Source organism: Corvus brachyrhynchos, unplaced genomic scaffold, assembly GCF_000691975.1.
Source record: "Corvus brachyrhynchos isolate BGI_N302 unplaced genomic scaffold, ASM69197v1 scaffold305, whole genome shotgun sequence".
Classification (NCBI taxonomy): Eukaryota; Metazoa; Chordata; class Aves; order Passeriformes; family Corvidae; genus Corvus; species Corvus brachyrhynchos.
In genome coordinates, this window is record NW_008239284.1 from 889873 (window position 1) to 911804 (window position 21932).

The 21932-nt window shown below is 49.5% G+C and overlaps 1 protein-coding gene across 4 annotated transcripts in view; it reads left to right on the top strand.

The window, feature by feature from the left end:
- Positions 1-2239: 2239 nt before the first annotated feature.
- LOC103619749 (discoidin domain-containing receptor 2) overlaps positions 2240-21932 on the top strand; it is a 34877-nt gene continuing 15184 nt past the window's right edge. Inside the window, exons 1-8 of one of the 4 annotated variants that reach the window (XM_017740313.1) lie at positions 2247-2422; positions 3140-3208; positions 12186-12323; positions 14348-14450; positions 16581-16809; positions 18491-18638; positions 18829-18934; positions 20059-20245. In XM_017740313.1, coding sequence (XP_017595802.1) covers positions 12260-12323; positions 14348-14450; positions 16581-16809; positions 18491-18638; positions 18829-18934; positions 20059-20245 — 837 coding nt within the window. In that variant the 5' untranslated portion in view covers positions 2247-2422; positions 3140-3208; positions 12186-12259. Of the gene's footprint in view, positions 2423-3139; positions 3209-9256; positions 9354-12185; positions 12324-14347; positions 14451-16580; positions 16810-18490; positions 18639-18828; positions 18935-20058; positions 20246-21932 lie in introns of those variants that run through there. The other 3 variants (XM_017740315.1, XM_008638312.2, XM_017740314.1) reach the window with 3 other exon arrangements.

A 21932-nucleotide genomic window follows, 5' to 3' on the forward strand; every position in this document is an offset into this window, starting at 1 on the left:
AGTTACATCTCAGAGGGCATCCAGCAGAGAGCCTTTTTCTGTGCTGAACTGCTCAAGTGAGTCTGACTGCAAGGTCAGCAGTTTTCCAGCAGTGTTTTGTGCCTCCACAGCAATGTCCTTCCCCAGGGAAAGGAGCTCCTCAGATCTGTTTGTGAGTTGAGCCATTGCTCTTCCCAACACCACAGGGAAATCGGGAGTGTTTTCTAGACCCTTGATGTTGTTTCTGTGATATGCATCTGCTTTGATGCTTTTATTGATGCCACTCCTGGACTCCCTGTTCCTGGATGTCCAGTGTTTCCCACTGCCACAAACTGCTCTGTGTCTTGCAAAGGGAATTGTTTTGGTCCCAGTTTACCCCAGGGGCCTGTATCCAGCTTGGTTCCCATGTACCATTATGTTCTCAGGGCAGGCATCCTTGTTTTGGGAGGACAGTGCCTTGGGAGGGCATTATCAGAATGAGCAACACCCTTTTGGATCAGGCAGAAAGGGATCTGCTGTCTTCCCACATCCACCCTACTGCTGGTCGTGTCCCAAACCATTTATGAGCCTCAGGGACTGCCCCATCCCTCTGTGCTGATTAACTCACTGATGCATGGAAAAATTACCACGGGGACAAAAAAGAAAACAGTTTTCTCTTCTCAGAACAGAGGTGGATTGTGTGGCTGGGATGGGGTAGGGAGGCAGGGAGCAAAATGGAAGCAAGGTGTCATCTGAGTGCGTGTCTGACCACATCTTGCAGCTCACAGCTGTATTTTTCAGCTGGGACTTAATGTGGGCACAGTGTGCTTCATGTCTGCTTCCCTTTTTCCTATGGGATACCCAAAACACCTGCTGCTTCTGTTGAGGCTTTGCAGTGATTCCTGCGGGAACGTGCTTTAGCCTCTGGGATTCTGCAGGACGGGCTGAATGGCTGCTGCCCCCTCTCTTCAGCCTTCTGCTGTGGAGTCCCCGTGAGTCCTGTACAATGCTGGCTCCACTTCCCACCCTGGCTCTGCTGTCCCAGCCCTGCACTGCTGGCCTTGGGACGAGTCTTAGCCCTGCCAGGTGTGTGAGTGAGACATTGCAGCCCTTCCCTTGCTGAGCAGCTCCCTTGCAGGAGGCAGGCTGGCACCTGCATTTCCTAGCAGGCAGGGTCAGCACATTCCTTCTGCTCTCTGGTCTCCCTGTGCTGCTGTGGTTCGTGCTGGGGTTGAATCCCAGCTCTCAGATGTTCCTCTCAAACCCCAGTGCCCTTGTCACCCAGGTGAGCATCCTGCTGTGCCCTCCAGGGCTCTCCAGTGGCTGGGGCAGCAGAGCCCACATGGGCAGGGATGTTAGGGGGTGGAAGGGCTGTGCTGGGCTGTGCAGCCCAAGACCGGTTTTGTAGCTCCTGTGGCGGGTTTGGGTGGTCTCACAGAGTGTCACAACCTGCTGGCCCTGTGCCCAGCTCAGTGTGTCTTGCTGCAGCCCTGCTTGTCCAGTCGTCATGAAGCCACCTGCCCGTGATGTTCCCACTGTCACCCTTGGTAATTACCTCCCCTGAAGTGCCACAGCCTGGTTTGAGTTCTGCATTTCCCCTCAATTTCTGTATTTTTAGAGCAAAGGTACTGAGTGTGATGTGCTGTTCTCAGACAGCTGCATTGGTGACCTCCACTCCTGTGGGGCCCTGAGCTGAGGAAAGCAATGGGGTGAGCTGTTGTGATGAACATGCAGAGAGCCCTGGTGTCACAGCTGGGCTCTCCCTCTTCCAGGAAAGACTTTGGAAGCACAAGTCCAAATGTCTGAGAAGTGCTCGGGGTTATAATAATTCTGTTGGCTGGGCTTGCTAATAAATGACTAGTTCTGTCTCTGCTTTTTACCTTTCCCCATGGATGGCACAGGCTGGAGAAGATGAAGGTGAGGAGTGGTGATGTTCCTGCCGGGATTCTCCCGGCGAGCGCAGGCAGCTGCGTTACACCAGGAGGTGCAGGCTGGCTCTGCGGTGCCTGGCCTGCCCCTGGGACTACACGGGCCTTGCTTCCTGAGCAGGAGAGCTGCTTTATGTTGTGGTTTTACTAAATGAATTCAAAGCTTGGCCTTCCTCCAGGCAAAGTCTGGGCCAGGTGCCAGCGGAGCAGCCCCCAGGGAGAGCACTGGAGCAAGGAGGGGCCAACAGCAGGGAAGAGCAGAGGAATCCAAGAAGGCAGATTTGCCTAGAAAACAGCTCTGTTTCCATCTGCTGGGTCAGGAGTTGCTATAGGAACTGGGATGATAGAGGCAGGGCCATCTCCTGGGCCTGTCTGTGTGTGCGGAAGGAGGGAGGAGTTACTCAAGTTTGAACATATCATGTGTGTGCTGGTGGAAAGTTGCAAGGAATGTTGAAACTACAGCCTGGCTCAACCTGTGGAGTTCCAAAGAGACATGGCAGTTGTTCCCTCTGCTCAGGAGACCCTGGCAGAGGCAGGTAGGGTCCTTCCAGCTTAACCTGGCTCTCAGCTTGGGATCAGCTCTCTCCCTTCTCTCCCCTCGTGTTTCTTTCCTTGGATAAAGCCTTTGGAGACTTTCTGGGAGTGGTGGAGGGGTTTGTGGAGGTGGTGATGCTGGGAGGCGAAGGCTTTGCTCCCTGGGCTGGTAGGGAGAGGGTGGCTCTTCCCACCCCGTTTTCCCTCCTGCAGCTCTGAGAGGGTTCACAAATTGTGGGTATTCCCTCAGGGATGTGTGCCTGGGCACCTCTGGGACATGCAGGGTGTTTTGTGGGCACAAACGTGATGCTGGCTGGGGGGTTCTGGGCAGAAGTGGTTTCTGGGGCTCTCAGGGAGCTCGTGCAGTGTTTGAGCTCTGAGGTGCTGCTGAGATGTGCCAGGGCTGAGGCTGGGACAGATGTGCAGAAACTGGAGCTGGCAGCAAGTGCCTTGTGGGCAGTGGGAAGGTGGGGGAATGTTCTCCTGTCCCCTGAGCCCCAGCAGCTCCTGCCCTGCACAAGTTGTGGGTGTGCATTGCCTATGTTCACTCACCTCCTCTCTGGAGGAGAGGCAGACCCTGTCCCCTCCTGAAGCACCTACTGCAATTTTGGCCACCGTCAAAATTTTCAGGCTCCCATTTACCCTGAAACATGGGAGTATGAGTATGCAGCCCCTCCAGGTGAAATCTGATTTATTTCCTCAGTAAACCCATTTTTCAGGTGCTGAGAACTTTCCAAAATAGCTGTGTTTCCACCAAGAGTGTTCTGGGGTCGCTCACTGCTCCACAGGTATTTCTTTAATAGGTTTGGCTGAAATTTCATCTGCTTTTTTTGTGTCACAGTAGATAATCTCTTTAAAAAAAGAAAAAGAAAAAGGTGGGTAGTGTTGTTTTTCTTTTTGAGAAGCTGCACAATAAGCTGCTGAAAACTGAAATGTGATCTCTATCCACAGAGGCAGAGCTTGCCAAACTGGCTGGGATCACAGCCCACCTACTCAGGCACCCATCTTATCACAGGCACAGGAAAGCCCCAGAGCCTGAGTGCAGCCAGCTGTGGAATAACCTGCCCGTGTAGGAGATAACTTTCTGGCCACATTAATTACTGGTTTGCTTATGGCTGGCTAGAGGAAAATTTATCTCCAGTGTGCTGGCTTTCACTCTGTTAATGGAATTGCAGATGTTCTTATTATGGAGATCTACTTCCAATGTTTTATTGAATTACTCCCACATTGCTCTGTGGCAATATGTCCCAGAGCCTCAATGCACATGGTATGCTGTGGAATTTAATTTCCTCAGTTTTAATTTGTTGTTTTTTAATTTTAGTTCACTTTCAATATGGAAAAGAGGTAAATGGGGTCCTTTTTTTTTTTTTTTTGGTTTAGGCATCATTGTTTTACATGTTTCTTTTTTCCCCTCTCATCTCTCCTGTTTCTCTTGCCTTTGCCTCAATACCAGGATTTTCCTACTGCTACCTGCCTTATGTGTAATTGCTAAATCTTATTACATCTCTGTGGGCTTCTGTTTTTTGTTCTGTCTTGAGAAAATTTAATCAGAATTGGTCATTCTGCCTTGCCCAAGCTGTGAAATGCTGCTTGAGCTTTTTCTGTGTTCTTGGCTTCTCCTTTGTTTATAAGCAGAACATTTGGTTTGATTGCTTGAAATACATTGTGGTAAGCAAATATCTTCTCTGTCTCTAGTCATGGTAGGTATTTTGCTGGACTGTTTAATTAATGGCAACTTTATCTCTGTACATGGGGAGTTAAATTTTATCTTGCAGAGCTATACTAGTAAATAGTAAACCCAGTGGAACATGGTTGGACCTGCGTGGAAATCCTCACTGGAGTCTCCGGGCTCGGTGCTGTGGTTTCAGGTGATGTGTGAGTGTTGCCACTCACTGCTCCCATCTCTGCCAGGCACTTCATAAATTAAACTTTAAAACCACTTTGGGTCGTAAACAAAGTTTGCTCAAGCCAAATGCAACAGCTGTGTGTACCCAGACTTGGCTGCCTTGGCTGGAGGTTGTGCTCAGCCTCTGGAGAAATGGTACCCACTGAGGTCACAGCCTGTGTTGTCTCCTCTGGCTCCTGGGGTGCTGTGGGAGGGCTGGAGCACTTCCCCCTCGCTGCATTTTGGTATTTGGAGTTATTGCAATCTGTGGAATGCAGTGAGGGATGATAAGTTATTCTTCTTTCTGATATTGGAAAAGCTTCTTCAAGTCAGTATCTTCCTGTGGCTGTAGGGCATGGCTCTTCACTTTTATTAACATTTTTGGTGATGCTGGAGCAGAGCCCATAATGCTCCTCCAGCAAAGGGGCTCTGTGCCAGCTACAGGTGCTCTGAGTTTTATTTTTACAGATATGAAGAGCAATTGCAAAACTCATAAAACACAGCTTTTGAGAATATCATCATTTCTGTGGTGGTTTGATGGAGACTGGATGGGCAGCTCAATTAGCAGATGTTCCAAAATCCTGTTTCTGGTTTGATTTTCACTGAACTCTCTTAGCATTTGGCTTCCACCCCTGCAAAAATCAGCAGTTCTCAGGTACTACTGCAGCTCTATGCAACTGTTTTCTTCTCTTCTGGTTTTGCAAAGAGTTTGCCCCAGTAATCATGTTTTAGCTTTTAAATAGGTTCAGCTATGAGCAATTAGCAAAACAGAGGTTGTAGGTAAGGACCAGTTACTGTAAAGTCAGTATTTTTGAAGGTAGGCAGTTGATAAGGAAAGCTAAAGATAACAGAAACAGCACAGCAAATATATCATGGGGCAGTGAGAAATATTTTAATATCTGTATAACAAAATTAATTTAATCAGCAGTGATTATATTGTTGGGAAAGGTTAAACCTGATTGCTGATAACAATGCAGAGAAGTAAAACATTTCTTTCCCATTTTTGTGGAGAAGCTGGATGATGTTCTCTCAGAATATCTTCTGTTGCACTGGTGACCAGGGAGGGTGTTAAACGCAAGATAACATTTCAAAGTCTTTTGAAACTTGAGCAACATTGGGACTTGTTTGTTTAAAACTAATTGGCAAATCAGCTTTCTGAATCCTGGCTGCCAATTTGTAATAAATCTGGGAAGACCAAAGGAGTTCCAGAAGTTTGGGAAAACATAAATGTTGTAGCAGTGTTTTAAAACAGAGAAGGGAGCAGGTAACCAGCAGGCAGTGGAGACCAACCTCTGTCGCATTAAAGGAGGAGCTTGCTCAGCAATCCCTGTGCTCTGATGGAAAGCTTTATTGAGATTCCTGCACTGGTTGCCAAAAGTAGCTGCATTGACATCCTATACCTGGATCCTGAGGGATCCAACCCTGCTGTTGACCAAAGGCTGCTGCTCCCAGGAGGCAGAAGAGGCTTTGCTTTGAGAGCAGGAGTGTGTTGGATCCCCTGGGCAGGGACTGATCCCTGGCATGTCCTTCTTGTTTTCCTGGATGCCTCAGCATGGCTGGTGGGCTCTGAGCTGAGAAACACCCACCTGAGCAGTTTTGGTGGGCTCTGATCCTTGTCCCCTGTGCCAGGGGGGCAGAGTCTGTCTCCCTGTCGCTCGTCAGCACTGTGTTGAACAAGCTGATTTAGAAAGTGCCACCTGATACCCCTCAAAAATAGTTACCAGTGGGAATGTGATCCCTGCACTCTGTAAGCAGAGGGCTGTGGAGTCGTGCTCCTGCCACGCTCCGACACCAGTAGGGGACAAACTCAGTTATTCCCAAGTTTCCCTGTGAACAAGCCAGTGGGAGTCACGGCAAAATCTGTCTAGAGCTGTCCCACTGCCTGGAGGGAGCCTCTGTGCCGCCAGAGAGAAACTTGGGAGAAAATATTAAGTAAATTAGTACTGAAACTTGGCTTCCCTGAGCAGGAGCGGGGGTGGTTTAGTTGGGACAAGAGGAAGCTCTGGGATACCCAAGAGCAGATTATCAAGGAGGTGCATAGCAGGAGGATTGACAGCAATTGTCAGCTGAAATAACAGGAGGTTCTGCCTTGGCATAAAGAGGGATAAAGTTTTCTCTCTGCAGACGGTCGAGCAGTGGGAGATATTGTCCAGAGAGGTGGGGGAGCCTTCATCCTTGGGAGCTTTTAAGACACAGCTAGGCAAAGCCCTGCACAGGCTGCTCTGACATTGGTGCTAACCCTGCTTAGATAAGCAGGAGGTGGGATTAGATGCTCTCCTGGGGATCTCCTCCAGCCCAAATAATTCTTCGACTCAGGAACCTGATCTCCTTCTGAGTGCAAGTTTGAGCGTGGTTAAGTAAAAGGTTATGGTGGAGCCCCCTGAGAATGGGGAGGGAGGAAGGTGGTTTCGATTGAGTGCTCTTAATACCCCATCTGTCATCTCTGTGGTTAACGTGTCGTGGGGATGGTTGCTATGTGAGACTCTGCAGTGGAAGATTGTAGGTCTTGAGAGGAATTGCTGACTTGTAGCTGATATATTTTAAGGATTGTTTAAAAAAAAAAAAAGCAAAAAGCTGGAGAGAGATGCCAGTGTGAAGGAACAGTGAAATTGTCACTGTGCTGGGTGCTCTTTGGGCCTGTCAGGGTGGGAAGGAAGCTCTGGAAAGGGGCAGAAAGGGACACTGCTGCTTGGGCAGGGAGAAGGGAGGTACTTGGAACTGCTGGTTTTGTGCATGGTCTTGTTTCCCTGCCACTACAGGAACAGCGGCACTGGAGCCTGGAGTTGGGAACTGGGAACTAGAGCCTCTGCAGCTGAGGGGATGATGTGTATTTTGGAGGGTGTGCTGGAGGCTCCCCTGCCCCTGCTCTGGGTGGGGGGTTCCCGGGGAATGTCCATGTCCTGAGCAGGGGGCCTGGCAGGTCTGGCTTGGGTCATGGGAAGTGTTTCCAGGTTCCTCAGTTGAGATGAGCAGAGTTCCCATGCCCTGGGTTGGTGGGGAAGCTTTGGTTTTGGTTTAGCTGAGCTAAACCCCACCATTGTGGTGCAGTGGATTTGCATTTCCTTATCTTTGGCTTTGTCTTTCTAATGGTTTCTAATCTTGGCTTTGTTACTTGGATGGATTAAATTACATTTAATGCATGTTCAATTATCTCCAAGTCTGGTTTTGTGACAGAAGTGCTCTGGGCAGTTTTACAAACTGAGGACACCCCACTCCTGCAGGACTGGCTGACAGGCAGTGGGAAAAAGCTGGAGGATTTATTGGTCTTGTGCAGAAACACCGGCACCTCTCTGGGCTGTAGCTGAGGCACTGCCTCATGTTTGAGTCCACGGGCTGAAGCTCCTCCAAGTGTTAAATGCTGTGGCGTGGGTGACCAGAGTGCTGTTTTTCTCCTAAAATCTAGCAGGAGTGAGCTGTCACTTTCTTCATAACACCATTAAGATGTCTGGTTACAACATGGAAAACGAGGCTCAAACTCTCCTCAGCCTCAGGGCAGGACTATCCCCCACCTCTTAAGGGGGTGACCACAAAGTACACCCAGACCTCGATTCTTTCCTCTGCCACTGCCTCAGGCCCAGCTCTGTGATGTCCCTGTCCCCACCCCAGGTGCCACTCCTGAATATTGTCCTTTTAGTCCCACATTCGTGTCTCTTCCAACAGGTCTCCTAATGCCACCGCAAAGATTATACTGGAGCCTATTCCTGTCTCAATTTCCTTGTTCCTGCGATTTACTTCTCACACGTATCTTCATTAACCCAACCTTTTCACCTAAAATCTGTTTGCTTTTATCTGTCCAGCCTTGTTGCTGCTCTGGACATCACTTTGTGGTGTCACTATTTCTGCCCAGTGTCCCCCACCGTGTTCCTAACATTACAATGGGTTTTTCCTCTTTCTGACCATCTCTGTTGGTGCCTAAATCCAAAATCTCCTGCTGTAGCCTTGCACCTCATGCCAGGATCTTGCTGGCCCTGCCCAGCTGCCTTGTTACTCTGACACGATGATTTTTGATGTCCCTGTTTGGCACCTGGTTTGTCCAGGTGCCACCCACGTGTTGTGCAGAGACCTCTCCATTGCTGCCTAGTAGATTGAATCCAGGGAGAGAGAAACCACACTCTGAGTTCACCTGAGGGGAAATTTGTTGCCTTCTTTTCACACAGGGCTCCTGCTCAGGCGGCGTGGCGTGGTCCATCCTTCACCCTCCAGTAGCTCTGCTGGAGTGGGTGGCCATATTTTTTCAGTCTTGTGCCAGTATTAGAATTGCAAACTGAGCAGAACATTTTAAAAGGTGATCAGAATTCTTTCTGCTAAGTGTTTTTATCACCAAATTCTGTTTTGTCCAAGCTGGAGCTGTGTGGGCTGTGTGGGCTCCAGGGGAGGACTGCTGGGTCTTGGGTCTCTCAGATTAACTCTGAGGCAAAGAGAAATGCTCTACCATTGTTTTGGAGCCAGAAAAATGGAAATTACACTTCCCAGCCTCTTGTTTCTTCAAACATCAGATATTGCTGCAGTTATTAGCTTTGCTGCTTCCTCCTTGAATTCCTTTAGGAATGCTAGGAGATGCCATCTGATTGTTCCTGGACCTCTTCTGGGGATGACTTGATTTAGGATAGATCCTCCTGTCCTGCACAGGGCTCTGTGTGTGATTCACTCTGTGTCTTGCCCATGACCGTGGAGTTTCTTGGCACGGCTCTGGGCATCTGGAATGGGATTCCTGCAGCAAACCCTCCGGTCCCACTCCGGGGTAACGATCTGCAAAGGAACCAGTTAAAACAAATGCCTGTTTCAGTTGGGATCCAGAGAGGCTTGCAAACATGCCAGACCTCCGTAATGGATCTCTGGAGGGAGAACAGTACCTGGAGGAGCTCCAAGTCCCACCTTCTTCATGCACATCACTAAAGAATAGCTCCCTCCTGTGCTCGCTGAGCCATTCTGTGCCGGGGACAGCACTGGGTCACAGCCAGCTGCTTCTCTGTGGAGGCACGGACTGGCTTTTCAGGCATGGTATCTGCGAGTTTATTGGGGAAAAGTGCCCTCTTTTGCATTTCTTGGTGAGTTTTTCAACAAGTAGATTTTTTTTTTTTCCACTCTCCCAATGATTGTAACAGGATTTTATTCTCCTGCAGCCAGCTGTTAGCAATTAGCAACTTGATCCAGTCGGGCTTGGGAACAGAGTTTAACACTTTCTTGCCTCTCAGAGGATGTTGCTAATCCTGTTTTTGCTGGTTTCAGGCTTGTGCTGTAGTTTTGGCACTTGGTGTGTATGTGTGGGCAGGGTGGGAAGATAGGCGTGAGTACAGCAAAGGACTCTAATGCAGCTGAAAGAAAAGTATTGAGCCATTTACACAGCAAAAGTCCTTAGTAAAATGATTTCCAAGCAGTTTGTGCAAAGGGTTGTATTTAGGAGTAATTCCAGTGTGTCCTAGCTTTGGGAAGTGTGCAGTTTGGGAGTCCAGTCTACTCCTGGCTGAGATTAAGACTCAGCACCAATCAACACCAGTAGTTCTTCGAGCAGTGATTTCTGCAGTTGGAGCTCCTGAGTGGGGCTGAACCTCCTTCAAAATGTTTCACCCTCCAAAGGGGTGAAAACCACTCTTGGTGACCGTGCTTAGAACAGCAGCTGCTGTGGAGCACTAAAAGATGAGAAATGGCCTTGTTTGCTCCCTCAGTGCATCACCTCTCCCAGGACTCACTGACAGGCACTTTGTGGTGGTCCAGGACTGGGAACCAAATGTGATGGGAAAAACAAATCCAGCAGAACCTGAACCAGCTGCTGAAGTCCCTGTGCAGGGCTGAGCTGCTGGGAACAGTTCACTACTGCCACACAGAAAGGTGAGAATTCATGTTACCAAACTGGGAGTGACAGGACTAGTCCAGACCAGCCTTTTCCTCTGTCAACAGCAGAGACACATCCAGAGAGGATTCATCCTGCTTGTCTTGGATACTGTTTAGGCAAAGGCCAAATTTGAAGTTAAAGCCTTGATGTTGATGACAGGTCCCTTTCTCAGGTCCTGTGGCAGGACTGTCTCCCCTAGTGCTGAACTCTGCAGTTCCCTTTGCAGGTCTGGCTTTGGGAGCTCCCAGGACACCTTGGCAAATCACCTGCATGAATGAACACCCACCAAGTCTGTCTTCAAACTCTGCCCCAAAACTGTCTTTACAAAGTCTGCCTCCACTTGAGTACATGATGTCTCTTCTCTGTGGGAGTTGCAGCCTGCCCTGGGATGGTGGGAATCGCTGTGTTTTCATCAGCGATCACCTCCTTCCATTCCAGGGGGAGAGGATGACCTTGGATGCACAAACAGCTGGAGAGTGCTTGGTCAAAACCTCTTCTGTGGTCGCCAGACCCTCCTGCTGAGACCTGGGCTTGTGCTTTGCTTTTGCAGGCTCACCACAGGGGATGCCACGGGATCACAGCTCCTTCCCAGCTCTGGCCAGGGTGCTCATGTGGGAATCAGGAGGTGGCTGAAGCAGGAGGGACCTGGTGATTTTAAGGTGTTCTTTGGTTGCCTGGCTGGGTACAGCACGGCACAGCCACAGCCATTATTAGCTCCCCCTCCTGCCTGCATGTTTGGCTTCCTTCCCAAGAAGGCCCTTAGTTGTTTTTCAGGCTCAGAGCCATCTTTTCTGTTGGAATCCAGCAGGGACAATGGCCAGTAGCATATCCTTAGGAAAGAGAATAAAAACAGGGCAAGCTCCAGTGATTCTAACCCCGATTTAGCTTCTGGGCGTCCAGCAATCTGCGGCTGGGGGATTTCCCGAGCCAAAGGTTTTACCTTTGGATTTAAGAAGCTGTGGTGTATCTGTCTGTTGTGAATGTATCCAGTTCCTTGGGTATCCACGGCAACTCAGGGCTGTGACTTGTACAGTTTAATTATGTTGGGTGGGAAAAGAGAGCCTTTTGTTACCAATCTCTGAGCTAATGGCATCTGATGCTCCTGCATGCATGCCTGCACTGGCACAGTGATGGGCCCTTTTATAGCCTCTCCTCCTTTGCTAACAAATCCCAACAATCAACGTTGCCTTTTTACTACCACTCCGAGGATTCTTGAGCAAACACCCTCTGGTCCTGGCAACTTTACATTTATTGATTTGTTCTGTTTTCTTTTCTCCTGGCATTCCATTATGAGACAGAGCCTCTGCAAAGTTATCCTCCAGGGTGGGAGCCTCCCGAGGCTCTTTGTAGTGAATGTGGACTCAAAGAATTCGCCTAGCTGCTGATCTGACCTCCTGTTCCTTTAGGTGTTATCATGGCTTTCCGATGAAATCGCCAGTGTTTAAGCCCTTTTCATTTTCCAAACAGGAAATGAAGTGTGCTCGCCCGTGTGAGTGCACATGCACTTTTGGCAGCAGTGCGGATGTGCAGGGAGAGGTTATTTTCACCCTGTTTTGGACCTTTATCTTAAAGTTGTGTGGCAACTTCCAAGGTGCCCGCTTGGCTACTTGGTGCCAAGGTAGAGGTGGATAAAGCCTGCTTGTGGAGCCAGGTTCATTTGTAGCTGCAGTTTCACTACTTGTTAATTTAGTAAGGAAAGTGAAGAATTGATATGGGAGAGATTCCTTTGAGGGAGATTACGTTGCACTGGACTTGTTTAAGAGCAGTTAAGGGGGTCCATTCATCTGCCCAGGAGCCATGGCAGCCAAGGGCCTGGGAGATGGGTTGCATTGGTAGCTTTAGGGCTGATGTAAACAGTCAAGTGATCATTGGTTCTTCACGAAATTTCTGATCTGGTGATGAGCAGAGCAGGGCTGAGGTCAAAGACACTCTTGAAGGCAGGGAAGATTGCCCAGCCTGTCACGAGGCAATGACACACAGCAACCCTACAGCACAGAGAAGTCCTCTCTCTGGAGGACTCATCCTCTCTCTCTGCTTTGTCTTTCAGAGATGTAGATGGCAGCTGCTGCCTTTGAAGGACTCGCACCCGTCTGACCCTGCGCAGCATCTCCGGTTGCTACCATGATCTTCTGCATGTTGCTGCTGGCCTCCCTGCCCGAGCCCTCTGGCACCGAAGTCAACCCTGGTAGGGAGCTGCCAGGCTGGGAGAGGACTCATCTCCCACCTTTTGTGTGCTCCTTCTCAGCCTGTCTTTGCTTCTCACGGGGACTGAGTGTAAAGGCTGCATGTGGAGATAATCACTACCGTAGTTCCCCAATGTCCTCTGGACTGAGATGTTCCCAGACAGTTGTGCTGGACTGGGACACTCTCCTGGCAGTCCCAGGAAGCCCCAGGCACATGGACATCCTCCTTCCTCTGCCCACCCAGGCCTGTCTTGAGCTCTGAATATCCCTGCACTGCTCTGACTTGTGTGGCCTGCAGAACAAACCTGGCTCCAGACTGGCTCAGAGGTTCCATGCTTGCTGTGGAAAACAAATTACCAGTTAGCAAAGCATCAGCCACAGCTCTCCAGCCAGCAAGGGGCATTCTGGAGAGAGAAGTGTGGAAGGGAAGGTACAAAACCTTACCTTGCACAGAGCTAGGGTGGAGATAGGGCTATGAGCCTGAGTCCCTGTGGAGGGCAGGACCTCTTATGCTGCAGGATTTGGCAAGATACAGTCATGATGACGATGGATAAGATAATGGTCTGCAATGTGTTGCAAAAATTCCTCTAATGAGGTGTTTTGAGCTGGAGACAGTCTGTGAAATAAATAAATTTAATCCTTTTCCAGCTTGGCTGAAGGTGTGGTGAGGCAGCAGTGCTGCCCTGAGGGCTTGTGCTGGCTCTGCCGGGGCTGGCTCTGTTTGTTTGGAGCCCTTTGTGGCTGGCTCTGACCCTGCTCTGGCCTGTGGATATTTGCAGAGGTTTGAGGTTGTGCTGCAACCAGCCAGAAGTGCAGTGAGGGCTGTGGGGGGACCTCAGCAGCATTCCTGGGCTCCCTGTTACACAGCATTCCCTGCACTGTGCACCCCACCACACACCCAGCGTGGAACTAGGGCTGCCGTCTGGTTCTGGTGGTTAAACCTCATGGAGAAAGGGTGATGGCAGCTGGAGGTTCAGTCCCACGCAGATTCCTTCTGATGGTGATTGGTACAGGAGTCAGTGCACCCAGAGGTGCAGGAATACCTCTTCCATGCTAGCTCCAGGGAGGTGGGTGGGCTCTGAGCACAGATCTGTGGTCCCACCCTCCTGCAGGAATCTCTTCCACCAAGAAATAACCACTCACACATCTCAGCTCTGCCTGTGACATCCTCAGGCAGCTCTGCTTCCTCAGCTGCCCCAGCTGCTCTGATGCCTCTGCCTGGAGCTGTGCCCTGCTCTTCCCAGACAGATTCCAGCACCATGGCCCAGCTGGTGCTCTTGGCTGTGATGCCACAGGCTCCATGGGTTATCCTGACCTCCAGATCTACTCCAGGAGCAGCCTGAAGTATATCTTGCATGTCCTTATAAACCACAGGGGCTGCTGTGTGGGTGATTTCAGACCTGTGTAGCAGGGTCCTGGTGAGTCTTCTTGTCTTGCAGCAGTTGTTTGACCTCACTGACAGATGGGCTGGGCCACCTCTCTGAGCCCCAGTGTCTCCTGAGTGCACAGTGAGTCCTGGTGGCACCTAAACAGAACCCAAGGATGGTTTTGCTCAAGATATGTGCATTTGGTGAGAGCCTCATGCTGCTTGTTTTGGTGAGAGCTGTGCCCACCCACAGAGTGCATCCTTCAGTGCCAAGGATGCTCTGGGTTCTGCTGCCAGCCCTGGGCTTGTGAACAAATGGGTTTTGTTCAGGATTGCAGGAAGACTCACTCCCCCAGAGTCCTTCCCAGCCAGCTCTCTATCTGGCATTGCTGGACAGTGTGTGTCTGACCTTTAAATAAGGTGTGACCAGACAGGACTCCCGCTGCAGGAGCACAAAAAGCACTTTCTGCTTTCAAATGGTGACCCCACCCTTTTGGAAAATCTCCATGTGTTTACCTACAGTTCAGCAAGAGTTGTACTGGTCTGTGGTGGGACAGGTGAGAGTGACCACACGGGCATGACAGGCTTTTCATTAAACTTGCCTGGTGATTTTAAAAGAAATGAGTGCTGATCTTCGTTTGCCTGTGTTCCCATTTGCAGCAATCTGTCGTTACCCCCTGGGGATGCACGAGGGGACCATCCGGGATGAGGACATCACTGCTTCCAGTCAGTGGTACGACTCCACAGGGCCCCAGTATGCACGGTGGGTTCACCTCTGACAACAAATTTAGTCCTTTTCCCCTCTAGATACTCAATGTGTGGTTGAGGAAGAAGATCCCCCACCCTTAAAACCTCATGTGCTGCTTCTGTATTCAATCTGGTTGGAGCACAGTGAGAGGCCAGGAGGCAATGGCAATGGTCACAGCTGTGATACAGGAAATTCTGCTTAAATATTAAGGACAAAAAAATCCTTCTCCATGACAATGGAGTGGTGGGACAGGGACCCAGAGAGGTGGTGGTGTCTCAGTGTTTGGGGACCTGGCTGTACCAGGCCTTGAGCAACACAGGGTGGCCTTGGAGCTGGCCCTGCTGTGAGCAGGGGATTGGACTGGAGACTCTGAGGTTGCCTCTGACTTCCATCTTTCAGTCACTCTGTGAATAAATCTCCAAAGGATTTGTGACTTACAGGTCAGCCAGGGACAGTGCCCCTGGGATTCTTGTGGAGCGCTTTAAACTAAGTCATAGGAAATCCTTTGCAAGTATGAACATTTCAACAGCATCATATTGAGGAAATGGGCTGTGCTCACTCTGACTCAAAAACCTTGGAAAGGCAGAGTTAAGGAATAGTTAAGCAAGCAGCTAAATGATTTTCTTCACTGTCAAGGAGGCCTACAGTCCTTATCATAAGCTTTGCTTCTTTTTTTTTTTTTTGTCATTTTATTTCTCTCAAAGCTACTAACTGATGATTAAAAAAAGAGTTGCAAATGTGAATTTCCTTAGAATTGTTCCTACAGTCCTTATAATAAGTTTTGCTTTTTTTTTTTTTTTTGTCATTTTATTTCTCTCAAAGCTACTAACTGATGATTCACAAAAGAGTTGCAAATGTGAATTTCCTTAGAATTGTTTGTAGTGGTGATATCAAACATTCCTACAGCTTTGGTGAAAGTCAGGTAAGAATTTCAGGTTAACTATGATACTGATATTTTTATGATGAATTCAGGCAGTCCAAAATCATAACATTCTCCTAGTACTCAATTATTATTTTTTCTTAATATATGGTAGAGCAATGATGCTCAGTGTGCTGTGTTTTAATGGTGTTTGAACAGGCCTGTGGGTCTGAATGCTGGGAGATTTGTCCTCTGAGCATGGCTTATGTCCAGTGCTGCAAACACTCTGGGCATCACTTACCGTCTGTTACCATCCTCTCTTTGCTGGGGCAGCTGGATGTCCACAGGGTGAAGGCATGAAGCTGACCTTGTTTGGTCAGAGTTGTCCCATGCAGATGTCTGTCCCTGTCACTTCAGTCACTCTTCCTGCCTTTTTTAGAGCTTCTTTTACTTGCTATTCTAGTGTTAGAAAGTCTTGCACAAACAGCTGACCAGCCAGAGATTAAAATCTCCTCTGGGCTGAGCCTTGACCTTCCGTGTCTCCTCCCAGGTACCACCTTCCCTGGTGCACTCACTGATCCCATCAGCTGGAGGTGGGGTTAGCTGTCTGAAAACCAAGGGCACTTCAACGGCTTGCTGTTGGCTAAGAAATCCCTATTGCTAAAAAACCCACACATTTTTCTGGTGTCCAGATACATTTTTTACAACTACAGCTCTCACAGTATTCAGCTTAGGAGCAGACACTTCCCACCACTCTCCTGGCAGTGTCCTGCACCAGCAGCTCTGATGACTGCAGGAAACGTGAAATATGTGTTTAAATGACCCACAATAATTTTGTGGCAGAGCTTTTCTTGCTAAAATTTATTTTTAAGGTTGCTCATTTTTGAGCTTTGTAGAGCTACAGGAGGTGCTCAAGCAGAAGTTCAGGCCTTACCAAGTGGGGTTCAGGAGCAGTGAGGATGCACTTTAGTAGCAAGGTGCTACAGAGCAACAAGCAGTTCCCTACTGAGCAGCAGGATTGTTTCTGATCAAGGTGGAAGTTCATGTCTGGGAAAAAAATTACTTGGAGTAGTTAATGAAAGAGATCTGGAACTGAGGAGCTGTTCTGTATATGGCAAAAGTGCCTGTAGGACTTGAGTCTCAGCTGACCATCATCCCAAAGGGCAGAGGTATTTGGTAGCCACTGCTGATTTGGTTGCTTCCTCCCAATCCTCGAAGTTCCAGGTGTTTCCTCAATTAATCACTGGAAATCGGATTCTTTTTAATGCCTGTGGTTTTCCCCTCAGGTTACAGAGGGAAGAGGGGGATGGAGCCTGGTGCCCAGCTGGTTTGCTGGAGCCTGAAGATGTGCAGTTCCTGCAGATTGACCTGCACAAGCTGTTCTTCATCACCCTGGTGGGCACCCAGGGCCGGCACGCCCGCGCCACGGGCAAGGAGTTTGCCCGCGCCTACCGCATCGACTACAGCCGGAACGGGGAGCGCTGGATCTCCTGGAGGGACCGCCAGGGCAGGAAGGTGAGCGTGGGGGGAGCCGAGCCTGCTTGGAAAGCTGCACTGTGCAAGGCACATCCTCCACATCCTGCTTAATGCACTGTACTTCATCCCGGCTCCACTGGAGCAGCGTGTTCTGCCTCAGTTCTGTGCTTGCTGGGCATCATCCAGCAGCGCTGTGTCATTCCTGACATGGGGAGCACTGGGATCAGCAGTGGCCAGGACTGGAAACTGCTGCTGGGTTTGTCTCACACACAGCTGATTTGGGTTTTCTGGCCCCGAGTAGCGGCGTGCTCAGGAGCAGCAACCCCACGGTGTGGAGATGCCACACAAGGTGCATCGTCTCATTGCTCCTCTCAGCGGATGGGCAGGATTCCCAGCTCTTCCACTTGGAGCTGCTGCAAAGGTGTTTTTTTTTCTGAGGGGATGTCTGAAACTTTCTTCCTTTGCCCATGTCCCCTGACCTGATCCCCCAAATCAGGAAAACTGTGGCTCTTCACTACCTGTCTGTGCATGTCCCAAACACCACGTGGGCATCCCTCTCTTAGACACCTGTTTTAAACAAGCTTAGAAGCTGCCAAACAGATGCCTGCTGATTTAAAATAGGAGGGGGTGGCAGGGAACTAAGGAGTTTCTGGGTATCTGATAGCAGTGTTTGGTGTATGGATGTTGAGGAGGAAGGAGTTTACAGAGTAGGAAATGTGCTGAGCCCACACACTCAGAGGCTTTCCCCCTCACCACAGTTGTCTCATGCTGTCTGCAGACCTGAGCACAGAGCTTGGGGCTGGCTGAGCTCTGGTCATGTTCATAAGCCTTTGTGAAACTTCCCCTGGGAATGAATCCCCTGCAGCTCATCTGGCCTGGTCACCCTGCCTCAGGCTGGCTTGTGGAGTCTGAAGACCTGAGTCAGACTTGAGAGGTCCTGGGTGTGGTGATGTTTTCTTGCACTGGGGGTGCTTTGAAGTCCCAGCAGGGTCTGCACTGCGGTATTTGGTAACAGCTCTTGGCTTGTTAATGAATTATTTGCTCCCTCAGACCTTTGATCAGCTGTTTGGCCACTACAATTTTCTTTTTTGGTGGCACACATTTTGGTGTGTGCTACAAAAGCTGTGTTTGTGGGATGGGAGAGGAAGTCAAAATAAACAGTGGAGTGTTCCCAGGACAATGGTGGCACTGAGGGGAAGGGGAGAGTGAAGGTCCCTGCCCTATCACTGCACTGTAGCAGGATGGGGTGGCTGTGGTGATGCTGAACACCTCAGTCCAAGATACCTCCTGTGCCGCACCAAATACTGCAGCACCTCTGGAATTGTGTTGGCTTGTAAAGGGCATCGGGACCCTCTGCCTGCTAACTGGTGATGAGGGCAAGCTCTGTTACCTGTTGCTGGAATGCACGTGGCTCACCTGAAGGAAGGGGTTGCATCCAGTAACTGGAGCTCTCTGCAACATCCACTCACACCTTCACCCCCACCTGCCTCTCTCCTCTCCTCTCCCTCAGTGCTGCCTGGGGGGGTCTGCAGCAGGCAGGAGGTGAAATGGCAGCACCCCTCACACCCCACCAGCCACAGAAGGAGCAGGGGAGTTGCAGCAGCTCCTTCCCTGCAGTTTCCACACGGGGAAGCTCCCAGGTTTCAAACAAGGGGGGTACCACAGTGCAGCCCAACAGCACAACAGGAAGGAGTTGCTGCTAAGGCTCTCTCTCCTCCAGGTGATCGACGGCAACACCGACACGTACGACGTGGTGTTGAAGGACCTGCGGCCTCCCATCATCGCGCGCTTCGTGCGCCTCATCCCCGTCACCAAGGCGCCCATGACCGTCTGCATGAGGGTGGAGCTCTATGGCTGTGTCTGGCACGGTGAGTGCCCGTTCCCACGCCTGGCACCGCACTGCCTGGGGCTCCCCTGCACCCCCACGTGTGCAGAGGGAATCCCCGGCCCGTGGAACTGCTGCTGTTGGTCCGTGTCATAAATTAAAGTGCCGTACGGACAGAGGTGGTGAGAGGGTGCTGCTGCTGTGTTTCTGAGGTGTATGGCCTTCTTTTTTAGATGGTTTGGCATCCTACAGCATCCCTGAAGGAGGGACAATAGCAGCTCCTGGCTTCCCCATTGTTTATCTGAATGACTCGACCTACGATGGCTACCAGGAACGAAGGTGGGAGAAGTTGTCCCGTTCTCTGTCACTGTGCAAATTCTCTTCTTTCCTACTCACCGTCACTGGTACCTTGTATCCCAAACGCTTCCTCGTGCTTGTAGGATGTTGCAAGGTGCTGGGTACCAATGTATTTATATATTATCTGATGTTTTCACATGGGGCTGATACAGTAGAGCCTGGATATTAAAAAAAAAAAAAAAAGGGTTTTTATGTAGAGAAATGAGTAGGTTTTGCATGTAGCTGTCCAGCACTGACTTAGGAACCTGCTGGAGAGTGTCAGGGAGCTGCAGATGTAGGTGCAAAACCCAACCTGCTAAGCCAGGACTCTTTGGAACTACTTAACCTCTAGTTTACATGCCTGATTGGCTTGGAAGTAGGAATCTGCCTCTTCCAGCTGTTAATCCTGGTTTGGAGTTCAAAGGCACCTGTTCCTGTGCTGCAGTGACAGGAGGGCTCACCTGGGATGGACTTGCAGAGCCAAGGACTTGCAGAGGGGGTCAGGATTGTGCCACATTGGCATCTTCTACTCTGGAACAGTGCTGGAAAACTGCATAATGGGCTCTGCACCCTCAGACAGGAGTGGAATGAGGCAGAGTCCTGGCAAAGAGTCCAATCAGCCTGGGAAAGAGCCAATAACGCTCTCCTCTTGCACAAGGAGCAGTGCCAGAAGTGATCCTGGTTAGAGCTGGCTGTGGTCTCACTCCCCCCTTCCCTGCTTTTCTGTGCTTGCCTGCAGGACTTTCCCCACTGCTTCCCCCAGCACAGGATGAACAGAGCTCCTCCCATGCAGCTGCATGGTGGGATGCTGCACTTCCAGCTCTGTTGGGAGAACACACAGACTCATTTTCCATAGAGTCTGGTTTTGTTCTCCAGAGGCTCTGGCTGTAGCTCAGCTTTGCTCTTAGTCCTTGACACCAGTGCAAAAACGTGTCTTTTCCCAAGCTGGGAACAATGTTAAAATCCCAGCCCAAACAGCATCAAGGTGGTGCTGCATAAGAACAGGGAGTGAGTTCTTGCCCAGGATGGGTTAAGAGTGGGAAAACGGATGTTTTCCTGGTACTGGTTGGAAGACCCATGTGGTTTCCCACTGGAGCTCTGGCTGACTGTTGGTTCTCCCTGGCCAGGCACCTGTATGGAGGGCTGGGCCAGCTCACAGACGGAGTGCTGGGGCTGGATGACTTCACCCAGAGCCACCAGTACCGCGTGTGGCCGGGCTATGACTACGTTGGCTGGAAGAACGAGAGCTTCAGCAAAGGCGCTGTGGAAATGGAGTTCCAGTTTGACCGCCCACGGAACTTCACCTCCATGAAGGTAACTCAGCCTGGACCCTCTCCAGGGGGACAAGCCTTGGGTCTAGGGGCTTCCAGGTTGCCCCTTTGGGTCATTGAATGGCTTGGAAGGGACCTTAAAGCTCATCTCGTTCCACCCTCTTCCACAGGCAGGGACCCCTTCCACTAGACCAGGTTGCTCCAAGCCCCGTCCAACCTGGCCTTGAATCCTCTTCCAAAAGCATGAGGATACAGGAAGTGCCTGACAGCAGAATTTGAGCAGGAGATACCCCAAGTTTTCCAGTGTAGAAAGGTGAAGCAGGTGAGCACTTGCTTCTTCAGAGCTCAGACTCTCCTTCCAGTATTTGGCTTGAAGGAATAAAAAGCAGACACCTGAAGCAGTGTTTAGGCAGCTGAGATGGATTTAGGATGTAGGATTTACTGACCCTGGAGATAAAGGAATGTGGCTGCACTTCCATTTTGATTTCTCTGGATGCCTCAGCCTGTGCTTGTGCTGTGGGAAATTGTTTAAACACACAGGAAAAACAAGAGCTGAACTTTGGGTCTGTAGTAAACAGCAGGATCTTTTAAAAAGGATTGGTGGCTTTTCTTGTAGAGATTTCAAATGAAGGAGAACCCACCACATCCTTAAGTAAATTGTTTTGGTGGTTACTTACTCTGGTTTTATTTTGTCTATTTTTAACTTGCAACTGTTGGCTCTTTGCCTGCTTTTGCTGGCAAAAATAAGAGTCCTGCCTTCTCAGAAATCTTCTGCTTCTCAACCTTGATTAAACCACTCTCTTAATCTTTGCTTCAGTAAACTAAGTTGGCAGGACTTCTCAATGCCTTCCTGGTGAGACCAAGGGTCATTTTTGGAGCTGTCTCCCAGTCCTTTCTTTCTTTGCTGATTACTCTTTTGGAGGTACAGAATCTGGACCTGGATGCAGGCTTTCTATCAAATTGCACAAAAGAATGGTACCAATTTCCTGCTTTTGGATGATTCCTCTTTGTTTGTGAATCTTGTGATGATATTAATCCTCCAAGCCAAGAGAGAGGGAGCCAGTGGTCATTAAAGCTTTGGGATCATGCTAAAAGCCAGTTCCAAGTTATTAGTGTCCAGGATAAAAGTCCAGTGTGGAAAGCATCACTTATATTTTGTCCCTGAGTTCACTACCCTGACATGAGTCAGTCCTTGAGATTATTTTAGGAAATTCCCTCCCTCCTGTTTAGTTTATTTTATTGCTGTTGATTCTTCTGTCTCCCTGAGGTCATTGAAAAAGAGTAGCAAAAAATTTTGATTTAGGAATCCATTCCTGTTAGAAAATCAGAGAAGAATTTGTGCCTTAAAATTTGTAGCATTTACTAGTTGACAATGTTTAATCAAATTAATATAATACACGAGCCCACACTGGGACACTGGGGAGAGATGCCTTCCAAAAATCTGTCTTGTAAACACAAGCATCCTGATAAACCAAACACATCAGATCATAAAAACAGCTACTTCATCCAGCACTTAATTAAAAAGCTGTTCTGATTAGCATAAATCAATCTTCATTATTTATTGAATGTTGCCTCTTTCAGCTTTGCATTTCTTTTGTGCAGGCCAGGTGGTCTGTGCATAATTTTTGCATCCTCTTACCTGTTAGCTTTATCCCAGTCCTCTGGGCTTCCCCAGTATCTGAGGAAGTATTAAAAATAAATGTTAGTAACATCACAACTGCATTGCATAG